The sequence below is a fragment of the Neolamprologus brichardi genome, chromosome 18, assembly GCF_056152115.1.
Source record: "Neolamprologus brichardi isolate AB-2024 chromosome 18, ASM5615211v1, whole genome shotgun sequence".
NCBI lineage: Eukaryota > Metazoa > Chordata > Actinopteri > Cichliformes > Cichlidae > Neolamprologus > Neolamprologus brichardi.
In genome coordinates, this window is record NC_142121.1 from 16,207,907 (window position 1) to 16,233,537 (window position 25,631).

A 25,631-nucleotide genomic window follows, 5' to 3' on the forward strand; every position below is an offset into this window, starting at 1 on the left:
TTCACAATTTCATGCTGATGAACAGTTTTCTGAAATTGTAATTTATTGTGCAATTTGTAGTGCAGGTTTTTTTTTTTTTTTTTTTTCATATTTGTGAACCTGTTCTTCCTCTGCTTATCTTTACTTCTGAGAAAATCTGCCTCTATGACACACCTCTCTTTTTATACCCAGTCACATTACTGATCTGTTGCTAGTTAATTAGTAAAATGGTCCTTTGGCTTCTCTCTCTCTCTCTCTCTCTCTTTTTTTTTAAAATAATTTTTTTTCAGGCTTTTATTGTCCTAGTGCTGTCCTTTTTGGGATATGTTGCTGCCGTCCATCAAACTCAAAATAAGCTAGAACTTGTCATTATAAAACAAAATGTCTCAGTTGTGAATGACAAAAAACCCCATGGGATCATGAGATTTAAAAGTCACTTCACTGTGATTTTACAGATGTCCAAACATTTTTGTAATTTGTGTTAAATAGGTGCTATATATAATCCTGTATATAGGATTAGTTGTTAGGATTAGTTGATTTTTCCCCATTTTAAAAAATAAAAATGACAAGAATGTTAAGTTACTATGACTTATCAAGTAAAGATAAAAAAAAGTTAATTTGAATATGTGTTTTGGAATTTTACCAAAATATGATAAGATATACTTGAGATGGTATGAAATCCTTGTTAGGAAAGCTAAAATTAAACACGACCTATAACAAAATAATTTAAATAAGTAGAATAGCTCAATAAAATGTTATATATTTTTTTTAATTAGTTAAAAAAAATGTTAACCTATATTTTTGGCTGCTATGGGCTTCCATACTAATACTAATCGTACCGATTGGTCAGTGATGTTTGATGTGCGGGGAGGCGGGACTTAGTTGGCACGAGCTCGGCGGTGGGGGTCGACCGTGGCACGAGCCACAAATGGGTTGCCATAGCAACAGGACCCTAACGTAACGTCCGTTCATTTAAAAACCCTTCAGGTGCTGCTGTCGTCCCGTTAAGGGATCCGACGTTATTTGCTAACTTAAAGAAATTATCGTTATTCGCATTAAAACGCAGGTGGCTGAATAAAAACAAGTAAGGGTTTCTTTTATAAAAAGAAGATGGAGTTTGAGACGACTGAGACGGCACGCTCGACATCGAGTCGCCATGAGAAAAGTTTGGGGCTTCTCACTATTAAGTTTGTCAGCCTGCTCCAAGAAGCCAAGGACGGCGTCCTTGATTTGAAAGTGGTCAGTAAAACGGAGACGACGGGTTTTGTGGGTTGTTTTGGGGGGGGAGCATTAAGTGGTGTTTTCCACTGACAACATTAATACAACAGATGCGAACAAAGGGCTGTCGGTCATTACGGGTCCAGTCAGGTATACTGATTTGTTTAACAGGTGGACTAACAAGCCGCCATTACCCGGACTCCTCCTTTATAGTTCCACTGATACTGAAAAGGTTTTTTTTCTTCATTAAAAAGAAAAAATATTTTTAGAGTATGTGTTGACAGAAAATTAGCTAATCATTGTATTTCATATGCTTTATCAATTTATCGTTTGTTTAATGCTAAATCAGGCCTAATTGAATTGCACTAAAATACACTTAATAAGTTTAATAGCAGACTCCCTTGAAACCTACTTTTAATGAGCGACCAGGGAGATGCCAGAGTGGCACCCTGATCCCCAGTCTTTTTGCATTATGATTAAACATGGCATTATCCTGTGATCCAGTGTCACCAGGTTCATATGTCCATGGGCTATAAGATGAAATGGAATCATCTTCTTTTAAAAGAGAAGGCTAAGACTTAACTCCTGAAATTAAGGTTTCTGCCTACCTGTCTTTATGCTCCTGAGACCTAGCAGATATCAATTGACTCCCTGTGGGATCCTGCAGTAACATATAACAATGCGGTACCCAAATCAAGTTTTTTTCCAGTCAGTTTTATATATATAATTGATTACATCTATTGAATTTTCCCACTAGCAATGTCCTTAAGTATTGGGCATCCAGTAAAATTTGTAAATGACTTTCACACTCCAGTGCTCTCCTTAGAGACTTCTGTTTCATGTTAACTGCCTTTGTCAATCTCTGATCTACTTGAAGCTTTAATTACTGCAGCTGTTTATTTATTTATTTATTTATTTATTTATTTATTATCATTGGTAGCATTTTCCCTCTCTTCTTGCCCGCCAAACTTGGGCAATGTTTACACAGCAGGTTACTCAGCCCTTTCCCTCCTCCCTTCGCCTCTGGTATTGTATAACTGGCTTCTTCTGCCAAGGAGTTTGATTTGTTGTTTTGTGCAGCTTAATTTGCCAAATTCCCTATTTCTTGGATTCACAGATGAAGCATTTCCTGCAGAAACTTCCTGGTATCTATGATGGACCTGCAAGTGTATATCTCAAGATGCTATAAACGAACAGCTGATATGGAAATATGGATGTGATGTTGATATGTCTGTCTGAATTAACAGGCTGCAGACAGCTTGGCAGTGAAGCAGAAGAGGAGGATATATGATATCACCAATGTACTGGAAGGGGTGGGGCTAATTGAGAAGAAAAACAAGAATGTAATCCAGTGGAGGTGTGAAACAAAATGTTTGCTATTTCAAAAAGTTGTTATTATTTTAATGTTTCTGTAGATTTAAAAATGCATTCAGAGTTGGTGCTTACATTAATTTAAAGATAAACACACTTTAATTGAAGATGAAGCAGATGGAGCAAATGCTGAGAAAACATCCTTATCTTGTACATTATGTTAAGGGGTGAGAACATAGCCAGCCAAACTGAGGAGGCTTTGGAGCAGGTAAATGTCTTAAAGGCCCAAATTGCTGAGCTGGAAGCCCAAGAGAAAGAGCTGGACAACCAGAAGGCCTGGCTGGAGGAAAACATCAAACACTTGAACCATGATCCCATTGTCAACACATATCCTTTTTATGACTACATTTTTTGAAATAAATGTTTTTCTTAGTTCACTTGGAGACGCTGCTTTTGTGCATCTCATGTCATCGCTCTGCCTTTTCTATCATATGTTGGCAGAACAGAAGTTTTGATTTTCTTTTTCATCTTAAGAATTTGTAAAATAACCAAATATTAATTTAGTTTTTTCATATTAAATGAGTAAAATATCTGTTAGTAGGGCTTGCTTTGTTTTGCAGTGAAATATCACCGGGTGTTTTTTGTAGTGTTGTCTGCATAGTTTGTAATTCTAGTTCCCTTGAGGCCCCATTTACTCAGTTCAGAGACAACAAATCCTTCTCTGATCCTTTTAACATTGTTTGCCTATTGATCAGAGAAAACACTATAAAGCAGGGATTATAAATATAATTGCCATTGTCAAGCAGTGAAATGACATCCAGGCTAATCCCGATTTGCACAATGCTCACAGTTCTTGTTTTTCAAGTTTATTGTCTCCATTTCCTTCCAACAGTAATCCGGCTTCTTTAACACTTCTACACATATAAATTTGTGACGCATGAAGACATCTGCAGCGCTTTTAGTGGAGAAACCCTTCTAGCTGTTGTGGCTCCTGCTGGGACTCAGCTGGAGGTGCCACTGCCAGAAATGGTAGTATTGCTTTGGTTGTATAGAAATGTACTGTTTTATTTGACTCTGCTATAATGAGAGCAGACGCCAGACACAGCACAGGCTTTGTCTAGCAGATTTTATTACAGGTGGATAAAAGCTTGTGAGTGAGCTGCAAGATTCTCGTTACATTTGGCTTTTTATTTTGTACATAATGGCCTATGTGTGCTCTAACATCAATCAGCTTGCCTGTAACTTTGTGAGCATCTAGATATTGCTGTGATGGTAAACAGTAAAACTGTAAAGTTGCACAGAAACTAAACAGTGCAAACCTAAAAACGCTGCACATTTGTCTGATAGTTTTCTGTGTTTATCACTGCAAGCATCTTATTTCATGTCCTTGTGATCATGTGATCAGTTTTAAATATTCTTAAAAAAAGATCAACTATATAACTGCTTTATTAAATGACATACTTAATGACATGCTGCTGTTTTTAAGGGTCAGAGTGGTCAAAAGAAGTACCAGGTGAACCTGCGCAGCCACTCTGCTCCCATTCAGGTCATGCTTATCAACAGAGATTCAGATTCCAGAGTGCCTGTGGTCTTCTCTGTACCTCCCACTGATGACATCTGTCAGATGCCAACTCCACCCAGCACCCCCGCGAGCCTGCAGAGATTCCCTCTTTCAGTTTCCACTTCCAACACCAACACCACCTCCTGCTGCAGCCAGGAGTCTTTCTGCTCAGACCACCAGATGGTGCTGCCAGAACATGAAGATGTGCTGACTCCGTCGGCCACCCCTCCTGACGTGCAGATGGGTAAGGATGGGCTTTAGGGTATGTGAATTTTAATGCTGTTGAAGTTCTTCAACAAAACCACCACAGAGTTTTACTGCCTGCTAAAGAAGCTGCGGTGAACACATGTGTAATAAAAATTTTGCATTTGTAGTCAAGAAAAACTTCTACAACTTGAGTCATTTGTGAAATTTAAAGTGGCCTCAGAAGAAACTTCTGACATAGTGACCAATTCAGAAAAACTAGGTTTACTTTCTGATGTTTAGTTTTTGTTGGAACAGTTTTTATTGCAGTTTATTGTTTGATAACAGCGTTTTGGTTATTTTGCAAATGATTTAATTGCTAGCCACATGTTTAGTGAGAGCTGTTAATTATAGATTTAATTTTCTGCTAAAAAAGAGCATTTAATACGTATTTTCATTAGAAGACTTCATTTCCTTTGTTGTAGACTTGGAAGTTACTCATGTTTAGTTAGGAAAAGAAAGTTTTCAGGAAGCCATTATATGTTGTTCTGATGTCGGTCAGTTTATGTGTTGTACACCCCTTTTTTTAAAGTCCTATATAAAGACTATCGTTTCTATAAAAAAAAAAAGAAAATGTATCGAACATCATATATTCTTAAAAGAATGAATGTGTCCTAACACACATGATAGTGTGTTTTCTTTTAAGAAAGACACACTGTCAATGTTAAACAAACAGGTCTACTATGAGTGATGGGTGCTTTTGCTGTTACATTTAATTTGTAAGCACTGCCCTTCATTTAACTGCTTTTAACAATGGAGTTTGTGTTCTTCTTTCTGTAGTGCCAGATTGTTATGGATGATAACTATAAATCTATAGTTATAAATCCCATGCATGTTGGCTTAAAGAAAGAAACTGATAAAATATTTTAGATATAATGTGAAGGTAGTATAAACTGGCCTCAAGTTACAGTTGCGCATGTTGTTTCTGAACTTCAGTGCCTATTTTAACAGAATAAACTGCATGTGTGGTCCTGATTTTTAATACTTTAATGTATTTAAGCCTCAGGGGGGCCCAGGCCCAGTCTGGATAAATGGGAGGAGGGTTGCATCAGTAAGGGCATCCGACGTGAAATCTGTGTCAGAATAAAACGTGCAGATGTGTCCTCTGTGGTGACCCCTCAGGAGCAGTCAAAAGTGCTTCCTTCTTCATTTAAGGATTTCACTTCTGGTATTTTTGATGTTCACATAGTCATGTCTGGTCATGGCCTGATGCATTGCAACACTTCTTGGCATATTACTGCAACCGGTACTGTGCAGCCTTTGCTGGCATTTATTCAAAAATAGTTCCTTAACAATACCAGACATTATCAAATCCACACCATAACTTTCAAGGTGAAGAAAAACTTGCATTATCATTATTTTTAATGGTACATAGAGGTAAATGTAATTCTTGTAATTCACCATGTAAAATTCTCAATTTGCTATTTACTTTTTAGTATCTGGTTATAAAGGTGTTTGTCAACAGCACTGGAATGCAAAATAATTGGCCTGTCAGTCTTATAAAAATATCAGAGGATCTCCTGGTTGTTTAACTGTATTGCAGGATGGCTTCAGAGAAATGTTTTGCCTACAGACACAGTCCAGACAGACTCAGCTTCCAGTAAACCACGCACACAACATCAAGATGGAAGTTATAGATGTTTTATTGTGAGGTAACGTGGAAACAAGCCTCACTTGACAGGAAGCTGCTTGTCAGTCAGTTGTCTAGTGAGTTCTGAGCCACTGAATGTGGAGCTTGTGTATTAAAATAGCTGCAATTCCAAAACGGTTGATGCAGTACTTTTCTTAAAACCCTTTAAAGAAACCGAAAAGTCTGCACTTTAATCAAATTTTGATCAAGTTGCAAAATTATGAAAATGTGTCACTGTCCACGGACAAATGTGAAATTGATTATGTAAATGTGATTGATTTATTGTTTTAAAAGTATTGCTGTTTATCAGCTGACTTAGAAGTATTAGCTGTTGTAGAGTCTTGACATGCGGGAACAGCAGAAGTTATTATTTGCTACTTTCTTCTGTAATACTATACAGTGCTAATATCTTGAAACAAAAAATAAAACTGCTGTCTGTCACGATGTTCCCTCTCTTAGCAAGCTGACTTTCAGAGTTACATGAACCAGATCTAGGCCATAAGAAAAGAATCTAAAGTCTTAGGAAAACTGTAGCGTCAGTATGCACAGTTTGACCCATTTCTTTGCAGATTTACTTCAATCTCTTGTAGCTTGTGAAAAAATGATAAACAAGGAGAGTATGAACAAAATTTTGCACAGAAAACTTGATCTTCAATAACCTCAAAGTGCTGTTACTATGGGACAGTTTCATTTTTCTTTATCCGATTCTCTGGAATAACATTCTCCACCTAAATGAGTCACAAGATATCAAATTTCTCCCAATGGCAGCTACTTGACAACTTGTTTACACTGCTTAAAGGTTGCCTCACCACCTGCCTAATACTGTGGAAAAATACACTGGCCCCTCTGAGTATGGTTACAGAACCTCTGAAATTATCCTGTGGTGTCCGGCACCAGGATGCCTGCAGTGGGTCTTGTAGGCACTCCCTTAATTTGACTTGTTTTTGTACATTTCTGTAATGCTGAGACTGGATTCCATGCAACCTGTGGGCAACCTGTTAAGCTGTGTAGAAGGGTTATAACAGTATTTAGGTGGGTGGTGCTTGTAACATCCACGTTGATGCCAGTTTCCCTCCATCAGAATATTGCATTGCGGTGCCATATACTTCACTGGTTTTAATGTGGCTAATCATTGCATATGTTCATGTGGCTTTATTTAAAAAAAAAAAAGACTTCCAGTATATCTGACAGATCAACAGCTGACAGCTCTAAGTTTTATAGAGGATGAGTCAGAGTTGCACTAAAAGTAGAAGAGTGTCAAAGCGAAACCCAGTCTGACCATCCTTCCAGAAAATAAAAAAATGAGGAATTTCCCCAACAAAATCACAAGACCTTTCACTGAATGATTTTTACTTACTCAACATTTGGAAACACTTGGAATCTATAAAATGAAAGCTTATGGTATGTTTTGCACAGTGGTGTGTAGATGCGAAGCCAGTGCATAGGGTTGGGTGTGTTTATTTTTTTTGTACATTAAGAATGAGTTAGGTAAAAATAATTCAGATTAAAAGTGGGCCATGTATAGGATTCTTTTCAGGCATGACCTCGTGGACATTAATAAATTAACAGCCTTTTGGCATTAACTTCTTATTTACTGGACAAATGAGAGTGGTGGTAATCATGTTTTTCAAACTCTTACATTAAAGTAAACAAGTGCACATTCCAACATTTGTTGTTTTCTGCCTCCAGATAACTTAATCCTTCATTATGAGGTTAAGTGACCTTGTTTCGACTCCTCATTCTGTCTGCAGTCTATCACGGTCGACCAGTGATGGGGTTGGAGCAGCAGGAGATGGACCTGGTGGACCAGGAGTTCCAGTCTGTTCTGGATGTGAGCAGCCTACTGAAGCTCAGTGCCACTGGAGACCACATGAAGGATAACCGAGAGGGTGAGGCCCAGGGATTTGAATACAATCAGAAGAGTCTTTTTCCTTTTTTTAATGTTTACTTCACATTTGTTTCAGTTCTGATTCAGTTGACGCTCTTAGGTCTAAGCATGCTTTTATTTAATGTTTTTTCTTTCAGTGGGAGGAAAGGAATGAATTGTTTACAGATATGCTACAAATGGTCCAGAACAGTGAACGTTTTGCACCACAGTGGAATAGAAACATGTTTTTAATTTTCTTTGTAGGAGCTGTTGACCTGATTGATGAACTCATGTCCACTGATGGTAAGCATCACAGCACCTGTTTTAACTACATCCAGTATCTACGCTTAAATATATATTGCTGCTAACCCCTCCACAGCAGTGCATTGCTTGGCTTCCATTCAGTGCCCCAATTTTCTGTAATGCTGTCTAATTGGGGGCACACTTACCCCTAACTACTGGAGGTAGTCTACCTACATATAGACCGCCATAAAGTCCTATTTCAGATAAACTGAAACCCCTAACTCTGTTATAAAGCTCTCTGGTTTTACCTTTCAGACCTTAGGCATCACTAATGTGTCCATTTTAACGACTGGAGGCCAAAGAGAAGACATTCAGATGATGATTAACAGATGATCCTGAGTTAATGCTAACATCCTGATGCTTAGCAGGTTTATTATTTGACATATTTAACATCTTAATTTGGCATATTAACATTTCCCAAAAAGTTGCTTCTGTTCTCCTGGACGTAGTGCTTTCAGTGGGAGAAACATTTCATCAGTCATCCAAGTCATCCACTTCTAAGTCAGTCAGTCTAAAGAAGAAATGCTGTTCTGACAGCACAACTCTTTGGGCTTAAACTCAGAAATAAAAGTGTAAAACTATAGAATAAGTTCTGGTAGCTCATTGTTCAAAACATTTTTGTTAATTAAGAAAAGGAAAATTTCTATAGTAGACTACAAAAAAACAGGAATGTTAAACATGAATATAAAATGTTATTTAATTGTTTATCTATTAAAGGAGCTGTAAAACTTATGAAAATACAGATGAAAGTGTAAATGTTGGCCCTCCTTGACATTTTCCAAAGCAGTGCAGCGGGCTGGATTAATGTCTTTGTCGGGCCAATTCTGAACTCTGGGCCTTGCCTTTCACATCCTGATCTAGGTCCTAAATCATCAACAGCTGGAATCTGTGTTCAGTGTGGGTGCCATCTTTTCATTTTTGCACTGATTCCTTTCTCCAAATTCAGGTATAGACTACAGCTTCAACCTGGATGACAACGAGGGAGTGTGTGACCTGTTTGATGTGCAGATCCTGAATTACTGATGTCTGACGGTGACTCTGATGCACACTCTTACAATCTTGAGAAGCACTTTCTGCCTCTTAAAAACTGTAAAGATTTGTCCTATTTTGTTAAAATTTCAAAGATGATACTTTGATATACCACTGTCATCTTACAAAAACAAAAAACAAAGACTTCACTGATGTGCACCTCACAGCTAAACATATCCAGACTCTGTCCAGCAAAAACAAGTGCCTGATTTAATGAACCATAAGGTATTTATAAAGCCATGAGCCACGAGGTCTCAAGTAAACAGAGAAATCCTTCACATTCCTCACATTCCTGCTGCACTTTTGTGTCTCTGTATTTTTCCACATCCAGCGGAAAGCTTGAGTTGTTGATAACTGTTTTCCTTTGCACAGCTTATCCACTTTTGGGACTGTAACAGTGTTGTAGATAAGTTGAACTTTGCAATAACATTTCAGTATTTGCTTCTTTGATGATCCGGTTCAGGAGATGTAAGCTTTGTCTTCATGCAGTACGTCTTCATCTATTCAATTTCCCAGTTAAATTTCAACCACCGTTTTGTATTTATTGAATTAATGTTTTGGCTACATTTTGTTTACATTGTTTTTGTGAAAATGTCAGAAAGTTTTCTTTTCTAAATTATTGTGATACTGCCATTTTAGGCCTCAGTTTATCCTATCATTAGTTAAATAATTGAATATTTTTACTTATTTAATTAAAAAAAAAAAAAGTAGTTTAGGTTTGAAACTGAAGTTAGTTGACTGCCTTAATCATAATTTAATTTAATTTGTTGCACTTTTGTTCTAAATATAGTACAATTGCAGAGTTGTTTTTTTGTATACTTCCTTTTTTATTGTAAGAAATATTGTTTATGTTCTCAATAAATCAGTTAAATGAGCACAGTTGTATTTGCAAAAGAAATGCATGTAAGGAAAATGAACAAAAATCACTCGAATGCAAATTTTGAGTCTGAAACAAATAATTGTTTTCAAAATTGTCTTGACTCACACAGAAGGTATGCAACAATTCAAATTGGATCAACCCCTCCCCCCCCCCTTTTTTTTTCTTTTTTGGCTCAATGAAGTGTTTTGCTCTTTTAACAGATGGATAACATCTCTCAGATGCTTTCCACAGTGTGTGACCTGCAGTATACACCAATACTTGAGTTCCACCAGCTGGGATGCAGGGAAAAAAAATATTAAAGAATAATAAATAAACCTCACATCTAATGAATAGAAAATGAATGACACAAGTAAACATTCGATTGTATACATTTTGTCAAATTGGAGCAAAAAAGAATAACAAGTTGCAACAGACATCAAAAACATTTGAACTATGCAGTATCCTGTTTATATCTGTCAGGGTTAATGATGCCGATGCTGGACGGTAAGGGTAATAATTAATATCTGAATGTGTCCAGCCCTCCCTCTGTCTGCAGCTACACATTTTCTAAGGAATTTCAGCTCAGTGGTAAACCCATATGTAGTGATAAAGTACGATTACAAACTTGTCGTCATTGCCTCATAAAAAAGTGTTTTTTACCCCGCTGTGCAGCCTCAGCTCTCAGTGCAGAGGAGCGAATCTGTGTGTGGAAAAATGTGTGTTTCAGATGTTCCTAGGAATTCAGGAAACAACAAATGCGGCGTTCCCACATCAAACCAAAGTCCCAGTGGATGTAGATGTATCACACGATTCTGAAACACCAGCAGCGCACTGCAGCAATTTGGTTGATGGTTAATGTTTGGTTTTTTTGGTTTTTTTTTTTGGTTTTTTTTTTTAAGTTTTCAGGATATATCCTGAGCTGAGAAAAACAGACATTTGGCAAACATACAGAGGTTCAAAGTCTTTGCTTACCCTTTCATAGGTGCACGATATAATATCTGGTTTACAGGCTGTGCAGATTATTACATGAAATGGGTCTGGAGTTTTTATTCATGGTTGATTGTAATTAAACAAGGCACTATTTCAACAAAGCTGAAGTTCCAGCAGGTCTGGTTTTTCTTTCCTTTGTGGGTGTTTTTAGTGTGTAATGCAGAGAGAGTTTAGTAATAAATCTTAACTGTGTGGGCAGAGTGCAAGTTTCTGGTGAAATTTCAGAGAAGCACAAGTTAACTTGAAGATCTGGATTAAAAGGATAGTTTGGTCCATAAGTATTTGGAGAATATTTTTATGTAATTTTACCTCTGTTCACCACCTCAGCAGATTTTTAAATCAAACAATAAATTTGATTTAAACGTGATTAATGTACTGACTTTATAGCTACACAGCCTCCCATTTTTAGATGTAACTGGACAGTTGAGAAGCAGAATAATGGAAAACTAAACAAATATCTGCATTTGGTTCAAAGTGTTGAGCTTGTATTTGGTAACTGTCTACTGAGCTCCTTATATTATGTCCCGCAAGATATTAAAAAAGGGTGAGGTAGGACATCATTAGGTTGAAAAATGCAATCTAGTATGTTCTTTAAAAGAAGGCCAGCTCAAAAACAAGACCTGAAAGACCACAGAAAGCAACTAAAGTGGAATATTGCAGAATTCTTTCCTTGGTTTAAAAAAAACAAAAAAACAACCAAGAACACTGGGGAGGAGGTAGACATATTATTGGCAAAGTCTACTCTCCAGATACACCCTCATGATAAATGATCAGCACAGTGTGTTTCACAAGGTGCAAACCGCTGGTTACATTCAGCAACATGAAAGACAGATTAGACTTTCCTTTTTTTTTTTTTTGACAAATGAAACCAAGATGAACTTTTATCAGACTGATACGACAAGAAACATATGGAGGAAGAGAGAAATGACTCGTGATATGAATCAAACCACATCATCTGTCAAACATAGTGGAGGCAGTGTTATGGCATTGGCATGGCTGCCAGTGCAACCGGGTCACTAGTGTTTATTAATGATGTGCCTGCTTATAGAAGTAGCTGGATGAATTATGAAGTGTACAGGCCTGTACTCTCTGCTCAGATAGCATTTTACAGTGTACACGGAAAAAACCCAAAGCATCCTGGAAAATCAACCCAAGAGTTTCTCAAGGCAGAGAGCTGGGATATTCTTAACTTGCCACTTGGTCACCTGACTTCAACTTAGAAAAGCATGGTTTTTGAATCCAAAAAAACAAGCAGCAACTGAAGTAGCTGTAGTAAGAGCCAAGTGGAGCATCTCAAGAAATGAAATGCAGCAGTTGGTGATGTCCATGGACTTGGATTTTCATCCAGCTATTAAAAATAATCCTTATATCTAAAATTAATTTCCAGAATTTGAAAACGGAGCACTGTGAATAAGAATGTCCGTAATTCTTGAAAATTTAATGCAATACTTGAATTAGTTCTCAGTGAACCCACTGTGGTGGATGTCATTGTCCAAACGCTAATGGATACTACTGTAAATAAATACATCTACTCCTGCAAAGAGTAACTACAAACTGTCTCAACAGGTCTTTTCATAAAATATATGTGGCTGAAATGTTTGTTTTTTTCTCCTCAACAGAGGGCAAGAGTAATATATATTGGAGCTCTTTGAAACCAGCACATAAACTGTTCGCTTTGGCAGAAAAAGACTGTTTTTAGGAACAGACTGTTAAAACTAGTGGAATTTTTGAACAGTTTAATGATTTGCAAGCATTTTGCTACTGCTGCTACACCCTACATCAACAAAAGCTTTATATGCTCTCCTGCTGGACCTTGTGTGCATATATAGACACATAGACCTCACTGACATTTTAGTCATGTCTCATATTGAGAATGTGTTTGTCTCTTGGGATGCAGTGTGGGAGTTGAATGACATTTCCATCCCCTCCTCCACATTAGTTTCTGTTGTTTTGCTTCCCCTCTTCCTTCGCTGCGCTTCAAACTTCTTGGCCACTCTCATCATGTGCATCTTGAAGGAAGACCCCACAAAGGCATAGAGGATCGGGTTCAGACAGCAATGAGTGAGAGCCAGGCTTTCTGTCACCTGAGCCGCCTGATCAAGCACCTTACTCGTCCCGCAGTGGGTCACTAAACTGTAGACTGTATCCATTGCCCGATACACCTTAACCACGTTGTAAGGCAGCTGAGTCATCACAAACACCCCTACGACAATGAGAAGGACACGCAGAGCTTTCCACTTCTTCCCTCTGCTCTCATCAGGGAGGCCCCGGAGTGCACAGCCCACCCGCCAGTAGCAGGTCACCATGACCAGCAGAGGAAGTAGGAATCCCAACAACACCTCCACCACCTCTAGGACAGCTTTACCTCCTCGAGCCATAGATGAAGGATAGATGGTTAGACAGATATTTCTATCAGATGCCTGCCTCACTTCTGAGAGTATTAAATCAGGAAGGCCAAGGAGGAAAGCTGTCACCCAAACAGCTAAACACACCTTCCAACAGCATTTCCTGGTGAACGCCCTCTGTAGCCATCGTCTTTGGTCTCTATCCTGTGCTCTGACCAGCGATAAATAACGATCCAAGCTGATGCACGCCAGCAGCAACATGCAGCAGGTGAAATTCACTGTGTAGCAGGCGGACATGATTTTACAAACAACCTCCCCTAGCTCCCAGCCCCTTGCAGCATCAGCAGCCCAGAAAGGGAGCGTGAGGAGCAGGAGCAAGTCGGCCACAGCCAGGTGGGTCAAGAAGGCATCTGTCATGGTCTTCAGGCGTTTGTGGTAGGCATAGACAGCCACGACTAAAACATTTCCAGCCAGTCCCACCACCAGACACACGGTGTACATGATGGGCAGGAAGAGGGCCGCGAAAGATCGGATGTCCCCTTTCTCGCATACGGCAGGATAGTCATCATAGGTGAAGTTGTAGGTGGTGTTTTCATAGTCGTAGTCTTCCTCTGAGAAATCCATGTTGATGATATAAAACTGTCAAGGGAAATACAGACGTAAACATTCACAAAGATATACATCCCCAGAGTGATACAAACAACAAACACTTGCAGGATTTATATACGAGGCAGATTTAAATCCAGTTCTTGAGATATGACTTAACTGCAGTAATTCAGGGCAGTCATTTAGAATTTCCTTGATTATCCTCTTAGAAAAAAACCCAAAAACCCTGAAACCTTAGAGATTAACCAAATGAAACTTTATTTATGTTGTAAGAGCACTGTATTTTTCATTCTCTTTCAAGCTTTTCTTTTTTCCTGTCCTTCGGTCTCTCTTGATCATTCTTAGTAAAAGCTATGACTGCATGTGTAATGGTGCATTCTCAACAAAACCAAAGAAGAGGGCATAGTACATTTGTGCATGTTAAAATATTGCAACATTGCTGAAAAACAGCATGAACCAGCTGGGGTTCTCCTGACACCACTGACAAATCAGAAATGGAGGATGCGGAGATGACGATTGGAGTGGTCTGGTTAAACTTTGCTTTTAGATAAAACACAGAGAAAATGAACTCAGTTTGGAGAAAGGTAGGCTACATTGTAACGTCTGAAAGTATGTTGCTGTAACGTGATTGGTTGCCGTGCTCCTCCTCTTTTTAGATGTTGGGGACAAATATCTGAGGGGAAAAGTTGGTTTGCTTTTTGTATGAACACACCATATTATTATTGTAATAATATGGTTAAGTATAGGCTGACCCACTCTCATCGAAACAATAGATATGAGTACAGTGAAATTAATCTGCAAAATGAATAATGATTGATTATGATCAAAAAAGAAGAAAATGTCACAGGAACCCCAAATTCCAAGTTTCAAAACCCAAGTTACAGCATGGTTAATATGTCATATGATGTGTTTCGTATTTTTAAGGTAAGGATGTCAGTAACGCTAGCACAAATTCCCAAAAGCCATACAGCTTTGGGGTTTATGATCACCTCGAATATGCATACAAGAAAACAATGAAAAAGTTTTCCTCATGAAAATTCAATCAACAACTTTAAAGGCAAGTGGCCATTAGTATTATAGAGAAGGGTGCAACCAGAGGACGCATTCTGCCATGACTGCAGTTTTAAAACCGAGTGCTGTAGTTCTCATTTCTATTTTCTCTGTTTTCTTCTCAGCTTCAGTTTTTTTGTATTTTCAAGAGTTTCACTTTTGCGAGAAATGCTGAATGAGAGATTTTTCTGAGGGAGTGAAGTCAGTGCAACAGAGGTCAGGATGTATACCACAGGTAATTCATATAACCACTCCTCAAACACAAGAAAACTGAACAAATTATATAGCTCATTGGTTAAAAGAAGAGAGGGATTTTGTTGTAAAAATACTGAAAAAAGCAAAAAGCATTTCATTTCACCGTGTCTTTAAACATTCTGCTTGAGCAACAGTGTGCACATTACTTGGCAGGGGGACTATCTTAAATCAAGAGGGAACACAAATTAGAAACTGACAAAAATAAATCAAAATTTAGTGCCACGATTCCTGTAAAGCTGCAGGCAACTATAGATCTGATGTCTGGATTTTATGTTCCCATTACAATAAAACAGTAAAATACAACACTGCTAAGCTGTAAGCAGAACTGGAGCCACATTAGGAAACATTTAGAAACTTCACGTTCCCTGGGTTTAAGAAAATACACGTAAAGAAGAAATACTGCAATCTGGAAACAGTTGTGTGATTGTGTGTTAATTATTCTGTCGTGGTGCTATCAGTGGTAACATCTGGACACCATGCCCTGACTTGAACTCTTCCTCCCTTTTTGTACCTTCACTTTGATAAATAAAACAAGTTCATTTAGCCTCCGTGCAGACTGATAAGTCCAAAGTGCACTAGTTTCTACCAGTGCATGTTATCAAATTTCCCTGGAGATCCTCTTGCAAAGATTACAGCACATTAATCTCCTCTCCATTGACTTTCACAGGGGAATATTATTGTTGCCACTACATTCATTTGACAACTACATTTATAATTATCTTCACAGTGTTCCCCTTTTTTAGACATTGATTTCGAGGTTTTTATAGTCAAGTTCGGAGCACGAGATGCCCACATTCTTTCACTTCTATACACAAGTAAATGATCAACAAATAAAGTGCAATGGCACGGGAAATATTTAGAGAACCATGTCAAACATTTGCACAGACTGACTCAATCAAGGTTGTTTGTAATATTTTTTCCCCCTTGTAAAATAAACTGTAGACACAACACTACTGGCAGTATCTTCATTACTTTTGCCTCGTTATATGGGTTTATCATGTGGAATGTTTTTCAGTTAACTGTTGGGCATTATTAAAAGGCCATTGGTTGTTTTCTGCAGAGCAACCATATTCAGAAAAGCATCCTTTCTGTATGTAGTGTCATAGTCATGGACACTTACATTAAACATGGCCAAAGTTCTTCATCCTAGACTATTGTCCCAACACCCAGCACAGCATTCAGACCATGACTCTCACGGGGTGAGGATGATCATTAGAAAGGTGGTGGATCCGCCCAAAACTACACAGGAAGAGTTGTTAATAATCTGAAGGCATTTGTGACCACAGTTACTAAGATGCCATCCGTAACAAACTATACATTAATAGATAGAAATCTTGCAGTTCCTGCAACGTCCCCCTGCTCAAGAACAGACATGTACAGGCCAGTGAACATTTAAATGATTCAGAGAAGGCTTGGGAGAAAGTGCTGTGATCAGATGAAACCAAAATCAAGCATGGAGCATGGAGGTGGAAAAATGTCCTGGGACTGTTTTTATGCCAAGGGTACAGGACAAAATCTTGGACAAGTACCTTCTTCCCTCAGCAAAAACACTAAAGATGGGTCGTGGATGGTTCTTCCAGCCTGACAATGACCCAAAACATACCGCCAAGGAAACAAAGGAGCACAATATGGTCATGGACCATAAATCCCACTTAATGGTCACTATAGCTTACCCTATATGTCTTACCCTATCTCTACCATCCTGTTACACCAATCTCCTGCATGTCCACCTTCACTACATCCATGAATCTTCTCTGTGGTCTTTCACTTCGTCTTCTGCTCCAAAAGTATTTGCTCGTCTGCCTTCACACCCACATGAACTTGGGTGAGATCCCATTTTTAATCTATAGGGTTTAATGTGATATCAGCCCACCCAATCTATAACGGCTTTAACTCTCCAGGGAAGGCTTTCCACAAGGTTTAGGAGTGGGTGTATGGGAATTTTCAACCATTCTTCCAGAAATACATTTCTCTAATTCATCCCAAAGGCGTTCTGTCAGGTTGAGGTCAGGACTCTGTGCAGGCCATTTAAGTTCTTCCACACCAAATCTGCCCAACCATGTCTTTAAAGACCTTGCTTTATGCACTGGTGAGATTCCAGTCATGCTGGAACAGGAAGGGACCATCCCCCAACTTTTCCCACAAAGTCAGAAGAATGAAACTGTCCTTTCACTGGAATAAGAATTCCTTTCACTGGAATCACAGGCCTCAGATAAAGTCCTGAAAAAACAACCCCCACCCCCTCCACTAAACTTTACACTTGCACAGTGCAGTCAGGAAAGTAACGTTCAAACCATTTCAGTGTTGCCTCTATAACTTCATCTCAAAACTATTCAACATAAGCTGTCCCTCTGATGTTTTCATTTGTAATAAATAAATAAACAAAATAAAATAAAGCATTATCGAGAAAGACAAATACGATTTAGAGAACTACTCTGGCCAAGAGGCACATCAGACATGACATCAGAGCAGTGGAAATTTTTACTCTGGCCCGATTAGTCTTAGTTTAGATCTAACTGTTTCAAGACACAGAGTTGGTTGGATGCTTGTGGATCCTGCTGTGTAGCACTGAGAAGGAACTGTGATGGTTTGAGAGGATCTTTGTGTGACAAGGTGTTGTGTGGTGTTAGTTCAGCAGGCATTACACACACACGAAGGTAGGAACAGAGGATTACCGGAGATAACTCCTTTCTTTATTTTTTCTTTTTCTTCTTTTAAAACCACAACCAGAACAACATACTCACTAGCGCCCTCTAGCGCTTCTGGTAAATGCATCTACAGAACAAATGCAATAGTATGTGTGGACACAACATCTCCCCCTTTGAACAAGGATTTCTTATGTGAACCTGACTTCATCATTCTGATGTATGTCACCTAATACACGTTTAACATATTTCACATTACTCAGTAACATTCACTTTCCCATGACAAAGTCTTGGGTCCAGCAAGGTGGGTTCCTCATCCTGGTGGGCCTAAGCCAACTATCAGGCTCAGAGTTAGATGCTAGATCAGCTCCTGGTTTATGACAGTCCATTGTTGTGTCAGAATCAGTACCTGTGTTCAGCTCTGACAGAGCCGATAAGTGTGAGGCGTTCCAGGTCCGTCCATCATCCAGCAAATAAGTGTTTGGTCCTTTCCTTGTCATGACAGTCCTTGGTTTGGAAAACTTTAACTCGCCTTTCTTTACCTTCCATGGCTTCCTAACCCGTACCTTGTCACCAGGCTGAAAGTTGGATGGTTTGGCGTGTCTGCGAGCATCAGTGTATTCTTTCATTTTCATTTGCTTATTCTTAACTCTTTCGCACATGGTACGCCTCTCTGTCTGAGGAACAGGCATATCCATTACCTGTAACTTTGTTCTCATTCGTCGTCCATGGAGCAGTTCTGAAGGGGAAACTCCAGTTGTTGAATGAGGGGTTGCTCTGTAGTCCATCAGGTAAGTTCTGAGGAACGATTTCCAGGGTTGTCCTTGAATCGAGGCAGTCTGTAGGCAGTCTTTAACGCACCTATTGAATCTCTCAACTTCCCCATTAGCTCTTGGGTAATAAACTGAAGATCTCAGGTGTTGGATTCCCCTGCTTTTAAGGAAGTCAGCAAACTCAGCAGAGAGAAATTGAGAGCCATTGTCACTTATCAATGTCTTTGGATTCCCTTCACGAGAGAAAACTACAGAAAGGAACTGAATGATAGTAGCTGCATCAGCTCGGGAAGCAAAAGCTACTTCAGGCCACTTACTAAAGTAATCTACCAATGTGATGGCAAATCTACAGTCAGAAGGGGCTATTTCAAAAGGGCCTATGATGTCCACAGACACCTTTTCCCAAGCAGCAGCTGGTAAAGGAATGGGTTGGAGTGGAGCATCATGGGTGACAGTGGACTTATCATTCTGTCTGCACGTTGCACAGTTCTTTATCAGTGTCTCTGTGTGACAATCCATTTTGGGCCACCAGTACAATTCCCTCAGGCGTTGTTTGGTACGTACAATGCCTTGGTGAGTTTCATGAGCTATATCAGTGAGTTTTTTCTGCAACGACTCAGGCACTAGCAATCGATGTGTACCTCTGACGATGCACTCATTCAAGACCGCGAGTTCATGGCGGATTGGGAAGTACGGCTGTAAGTCAGGTTCCAGTGACGTCTTCCTTGCAGGCCAGCCTTTCTGTATCTGCACACGGAGCTTTGTGAACACTGGACAGGCTTTGCACTCTGACTGGAAAGCATCCTCAGACACAGCACTAAGATCAGTGAGGATGGCTGCAACCGACTCCACATCCTCTGCACATGCCATGTCTGTCTCGGAAAGTGGAAGCCTAGAAAGACAATCAGCAACATGGTTCAATGACCCAGTTCTATATTCCACTTCATAGTCAAACTCCAACAGGCGAGCTGACCATCTGGCTATGCGTAGACCAGCTCTGTTATTGCCCTTAGTAGTCAGCAGTGTTGTAAGTGCTTGGTGATCTGTTCGTAAGAGGAATTTTCTGCCCCAGAGCCATGTGCGCCATTTTTCAGCAGCCCAGACACAAGCTAGGGCTTCCTTCTCAACGATTGAGTATTTCCTCTCTGCATCAGACAAGCTGCGAGATGCAAATGCAACAGTCTGTTCTGCATCATTACTGTCAAGTTGAGTCAAAACAGCACCTACACCGTAGTCTGAGGCATCTGTCGAGACTATGGTTGGCTTACTGGGGTCGAACATCACCAGGGCAGGGCTGTGCACGATTAACCGCTTGACTTGGTCAAACGCTGCTTGAGCTGCTTCGTTCCAGTGGAATGAACAGTCCTTACGCAGTAGAGCTCTCATAGGTTCAACAACAGTCGCGTAATTTGGCACAAACTTGCTGTACCATGCACTCAAGCCAAGAAATGAGCGCAGGGTTGCAGGATCAGTAGGGGGCGGAGCATGCAGGATAGCAGTGACATGAGAGTCATCTGGCAGCAGACCTTCTGGACCGATCTTTTGACCCAAAAAGCTCAGGGTAGTTTGACGGAGTTGACATTTGTCAACATTGAGTTTCAGTCCTGCATTGTTGATTCTGTGTAACACAGCACGCAGGTTGGCCTCATGTTCGGCTTCTGAAGTTCCGTATATGATGACATCATCAAGATAGCATTGCACCCCTTTCTGGCCACGTAGGATTTCTGTCATCATCTTTTGGAACACTGCAGGTGCTGAACTCAACCCATAGGGAACTCTGCAGTACTGGTACAGTCCTTCATGTGTAATGAAAGCAGTGAGCCCTCTACTCTCTTCATGTAGTTTCAGCTGATGGTAGGCGGATTTAAGATCCAGGGTGGAGAACATGACAGCCCCACGCAGCTCAGACAGTATGTCCTCTATCAGTGGCAAGGGATGACTGTCAACGACCACCGCTTTGTTAGGCTCTCTCAAATCAACGCACATGCGTATGCCACCAGTCTTCCTTCTAGTGACTACAATCGGGGAGACCCATTCAGATGCATCGATTTTCTCTATGATGCCATGTTCCTCAAGGTTCTTGAGTTCTGCGGAAACAGCATCACGGACTGACAGGGGTAAGCGCCGAAGTTTCTGCTGTATTGGCTGCACCTCAGGTCGCACCTTCACTTTATGTACAAAGTCCTTTGCACATCCGAATGCAACTGGAGACTCACATTCCTGTTTACATTGAGTGGGCAGAGCAGAGGTTTGCTGAAGTGTAGCACAGACCTTGGGACTGTCAAGAACTAATTGTCCCCCTTTTATGTGTAGCTGGAGGGCAGTCACCAAGTCCATTCCCAGTATGGGTGTTCCTGTTCTCACAATGTAGAGATCTGTGGAGGCACTCTTGCCATTGTAAGTAATGTCAGCTCTAAGACACCCTAATACATCCAGTTTCTCTTTTGAATATGTAATAAGCTGAACAGCTGGATTACTTAACTTAACTGAGCCAAACTTTGTGCTGTAAACATGTTCAGGCAGTATGGAAACACCAGACCCTGTGTCTACTAGTAGCTTAACAGTACATGCCTGTGCAGTATTTGGTACAGTGACAGTAACAGTGCACATCAGTTTAGCCGGATCACCACTGACACAATTGTCAACAGTTAAAACACACATTTCAGGCACAGTCACTTCATTAACAGGCTTATGAGAAGATTTACACACTCTCGAAAAATGTCCGATTTTTCCACACGTATTACATTTGCAGTCTTTGGCGGGGCAGGATTTATCATTGGCTTTGTGATCAGCTGAACCACAACGGTAGCACGTCGGAGCTGTATCCGTTTTTTTTAGCTGCTTTGTATTTTGGCTTGCGCATCTTCTTTTGTACTTGAACAGCGGCAACAGGCTTTGTTTCACCAACAGCAATGGCCTTTGCATCAGCTATTGCAGCCTCTGTACGCCTAGCAATTTCCAAAGCTCGATCGAGCGTCAAATCCTCCTCCATTAGCAGTCTTTCACGTATACGAGCATTATTTGTCTTCTCTACAAGTTGATCCCGCAACATTTCATTCTCCATAGCCCCGAACTTACATTGTTTCACGAGCTCACGCAGTGCTGCAACGTAGTGATCTGTAGACTCACCGACAGCTTGGGCTCGTTGCCTGAAACGGTATCTCTCGGCGACAACGTTGACTTTAGGATGAAAGTACGTTTCCAAAGCCTTTACGGATCCCTCGTAATCATCCGTAGCGAGTGGTAAGGCGCTGTAGATTCGTTGTCCCTCCGTTCCCAAGCAGTGAATGAGCAGGGCCCTCTTCCTCTCCGTAGCAAAGTCAGTACCCCCGATCGCCAGCAAGTAGTTATCGAACAACTTTTTCCACGCAGCAAATGGAATTTTCGGTTCGCCCGGACAATCCAGGAACACAGCCGGGGGTTGCAAAGAGAGCAGAGCCATAACTTAATCACCACTACTCTCGTCGCCACTTGTTGTGTGGTGTTAGTTCAGCAGGCATTACACACACACGAAGGTAGGAACAGAGGATTACCGGAGATAACTCCTTTCTTTATTTTTTCTTTTTCTTCTTTTAAAACCACAACCAGAACAACATACTCACTAGCGCCCTCTAGCGCTTCTGGTAAATGCATCTACAGAACAAATGCAATAGTATGTGTGGACACAACACAAGGTTGATTTATTGTAATTTATTCAGAATTCAAAGGAACACCTAAGTCAACATCTTGGAACGACAAACAATCATCATCTGTTTGGAGTTTATAGTGAACATTATCTCTCCACCACAGCTGGTTATTGCTGTGGTCCACCCTCCTCTAGAAATTGTTTTTTACTCCTCACTGCCACCATTGCTAACTTGATATGAAGTTGAATCACTTGTCCTTTAACAGGACAGTGAGCAAACCACCATAACAGATGACCTGGCCTCCTTACTCCCCCAGCATAGACCCAACAGAGATGGCTTGGGATGAGCTGGATTGTAAAGTGAAGGGAAAGCAACACGTGTTCAGCATATGTGAGAATGGCTTCAGAATAAACATCTTAAGGCAAAATTACAAAAACTAATTAAAGTAAAACTCTTATCAAAGCGTAATGTTAAGGAATGATTTATTATTTGGTGATTATATATTATATTCTGCTATTCCCTATATCTTAACATATTCTACTGTTAAATAGTCTGGTCTGTTTTTGTTGATGTTACTGTACTGGAGCAACTGTAACCCACATAATTTCCCCAGGAATAAATAAAGTATGCTGATTCAGATTCTGATTAAAGACATATGTTGGTTTACGATGGGGTTATTTACACAACCCCAGTCGGTCCAAGCTCACGACCATCCATAATGAGAACCTGATTCTTGATTGAAGGTTTCTTCAAGATTTCTTGCTATGGAAATGGACTTTTTTACACCCAGCCAACAAAGTGCTGCTCAAGGAGGAAATTGATGATCTTCTTTTTGTGCAATAATGCTCCTGTTTAAAGTTTACTGAGTTCTGGGACAGAACAGAATTTGTAGTTGCTCTCTAGTTTTACTCTGCACTGTAGAAAACAGTATTAAAGGAATAATAATAACTGAGTTGATAAGTTCAAAAATTTCAGTCGTACTATGTTAAAATATAGTCATTTACATGTGAAAGTCCTATACTTAAATAGATGAGAAAAAGGCCATACTCTCACTAATACATGTTTATCTTCGTACAAGCTTGTAAAATACCTTATCATTTCTTTTTAGTGGATCTGGTGGATTTAAAGTATAAAAGATAAAGTGAAAGTACCTCATATTACATGCTGTGCTTGAATAAATATCTGCACGTCACTCCACATTGATTCATCAAAACAATCTAAGAACCAGTTACGATAAATCACATTTCTAATATTACTTTAAAATGTACTTGCTGCTGATTATTTTACATTCATTTGCATGTAAGGCTATTTAAATCTTTATTTTACTGAAAACTTTACTGGAATGTGTGACTCAAGTAAATATCTAACTTCTTATTCAATAACTGCTTTGTTATAATGTTTCTGACTTCTGTTTTTATACCTACATTACAAAAAACTGACAAACAAACAGACTTAAATCACTCAGTAATATAAAATATTACAAAAATAAATGAATGGTGACTGCATAGCACAGGTGTAAAAAACGAACTCACAACAAACCTGTCTCTCGTGTTCACCGTAAATCTAAGCAGCCAATCAGCTTTTAAAACGAAGCTTGCATGAATACAATAGAAACATGAATATGTTTCACAGATACATAGAGATGTTTGATATTTACTCACTGTGTTTTATTAACGATCGATCCCGTGTGCACAGCGAGCTCCGCTCCAAGCTGCTGACCGGCTTCAGACTGCTCTGAGGAGGTACGTTTGATTTGACACCAGCGCAGCGCGTGTGGGCGGGAAGTAAAAAAAAACCAACAACAACAACAACAAAAAAACAAATCTGTATGTGAGTTTGATCGATTCAGATTTTTTATTTTAAAGTTTTTGTTTATTTGAAAGGGTAAGCATGTAACACCACTGCATTTATTTTATTTACCTAAACTATTTTTTTTGCAATGCATGTGCAGGAGTGGATTATTGTAAGGGACAGAAACTGCCATTGTGAAGTTTCCATTTGTTTCCCTACTGCAAATTGAATACAACTCTGTATTCATAAATACTAAAATAAAGACTCAAGCTTTGGATTTAACAGAAAGCACATGTGGAGATTTTCGGGGTGCTCAGCGGGCATACCTCGCTCCAGTATTTAAAACAGATGTATGTGGGCCCCACAGTAAAAACAAGAAAAAAGCTAAGAATTTACTCAGGGAATCTGGCTGTGCCATCTGGTGCTTTGTTTTCGGGTTTCTCTTCACGTAAATAAGAAAACTCCAGCAGAAGCTGGTGGAGAAAATGCACAAAATTCTGCACAAATCAAGGAACTGAAACCTACTGATGCTCAAATGCTCCCACTGACGTCCCACCAGTGCTTGGAGGAAACCTATGCACATGCCTGGAGATGACACATGCGGACACACTTGTTACTCTGCATTTGAATACTGTATCCCCACTAAGCCACATCCATAACTCCAAACCTTACACTAAACTTACCCAAACACAGTTTTAACACCTTAAAAACCAACTTGCTTTGCAGCAGTTCTCATAAAGCACAAATTGTTCTAAGCATTTGGTTTAAAGCTGAAACTCATTTTCCAGCCGGATGAGTTTAATAGTAGGTTTCCTCCATATTTTGTCAGATTTAATTCAAATTTAATGTTTGTTAGCTTGCATCAAATGTACTATGCCAGCCGCAGTCTTTGATTATATTTGGACTGTCTCTGTGTGAAGGGAGCACCCGCTGGTTTCAAATGCATTCACATTTGCAGAAAAAATAAAGGGGAAAGGATTTCAAAACAAGTTTTATGTTGCTGCAAAGTTTAACAATGTGATGAGAAACCCTTTTATGCAATGCATATGATATAAAACAATAAGAAATTATTTCTGTTTGTATTTTTTATTGTTTTCTGACGTTCCAACAACAATATATCACTGACGGAGTTGTTAAAGGATTTGTCTGTCATCGAGTCAGGAACTGTTCTTACCACTGGGAGGAAATCTGTCCAGTTTCAAGTCCAGCTGAATCTTGTATCCGTGCAATTCAATTGCACCTCTGAGAAGGATGACTCAGACAGAGAGAGAAGTCAAGTGACAGGAGACAGAAACCAAGTCACACTAAACCATTTGTTTGTGGTGTTTATTGAGGAATTGTTTCTGTGTCTGAACATGACTGAACATGTTTAGACTGAGTCAGAGTAGACACCCTAAGAACATTTGGACAGGGAGAGTTCAAACAAGGAGGAAGTAGACCAGTGCCACTGAGATATGTACAGTATTTCACTGTATACGCCCACGCCCACGGCGATAACAGCCTGCAGAGTGAAGAGTGAAGATTCGTTTGTCATCCATCCACATTTGGCA

At 39.7% G+C, this 25,631-nt stretch overlaps 2 protein-coding genes across 3 annotated transcripts; one reads left to right on the forward strand and one right to left on the reverse strand.

The window, feature by feature from the left end:
* Positions 1–893: 893 nt before the first annotated feature.
* e2f5 (E2F transcription factor 5) lies at positions 894–10,016 on the forward strand. 2 transcript variants are annotated; one of them, XM_087831658.1, is made up of 8 exons: positions 894–1,218; positions 2,445–2,554; positions 2,734–2,891; positions 3,425–3,537; positions 4,001–4,313; positions 7,694–7,831; positions 8,074–8,112; positions 9,059–10,016. In XM_087831658.1, exons 1-8 carry the CDS (start codon positions 1,090–1,092, stop codon positions 9,133–9,135), a joined length of 1,077 nt encoding a protein of 358 aa, XP_087687784.1. In that variant the 5' UTR covers positions 894–1,089; the 3' UTR covers positions 9,136–10,016. The 2 variants fall into 2 exon arrangements, with proteins under 2 accessions (XP_087687784.1, XP_087687783.1); XM_087831657.1 differs by having other exon boundaries at positions 895–1,218; positions 3,995–4,313.
* On the reverse strand, positions 9,966–25,274 carry ackr4a (atypical chemokine receptor 4a). Its single transcript, XM_006792200.3, has 3 exons — positions 25,256–25,274; positions 23,952–24,024; positions 9,966–13,974 (listed from the first exon to the last, which is right to left on the reverse strand). The coding sequence occupies exon 3, from the start codon at positions 13,957–13,959 to the stop codon at positions 12,853–12,855; it is 1,107 nt and encodes a 368-aa protein (XP_006792263.1). The 5' UTR covers positions 13,960–13,974; positions 23,952–24,024; positions 25,256–25,274; the 3' UTR covers positions 9,966–12,852.
* Positions 25,275–25,631: the final 357 nt, after the last annotated feature.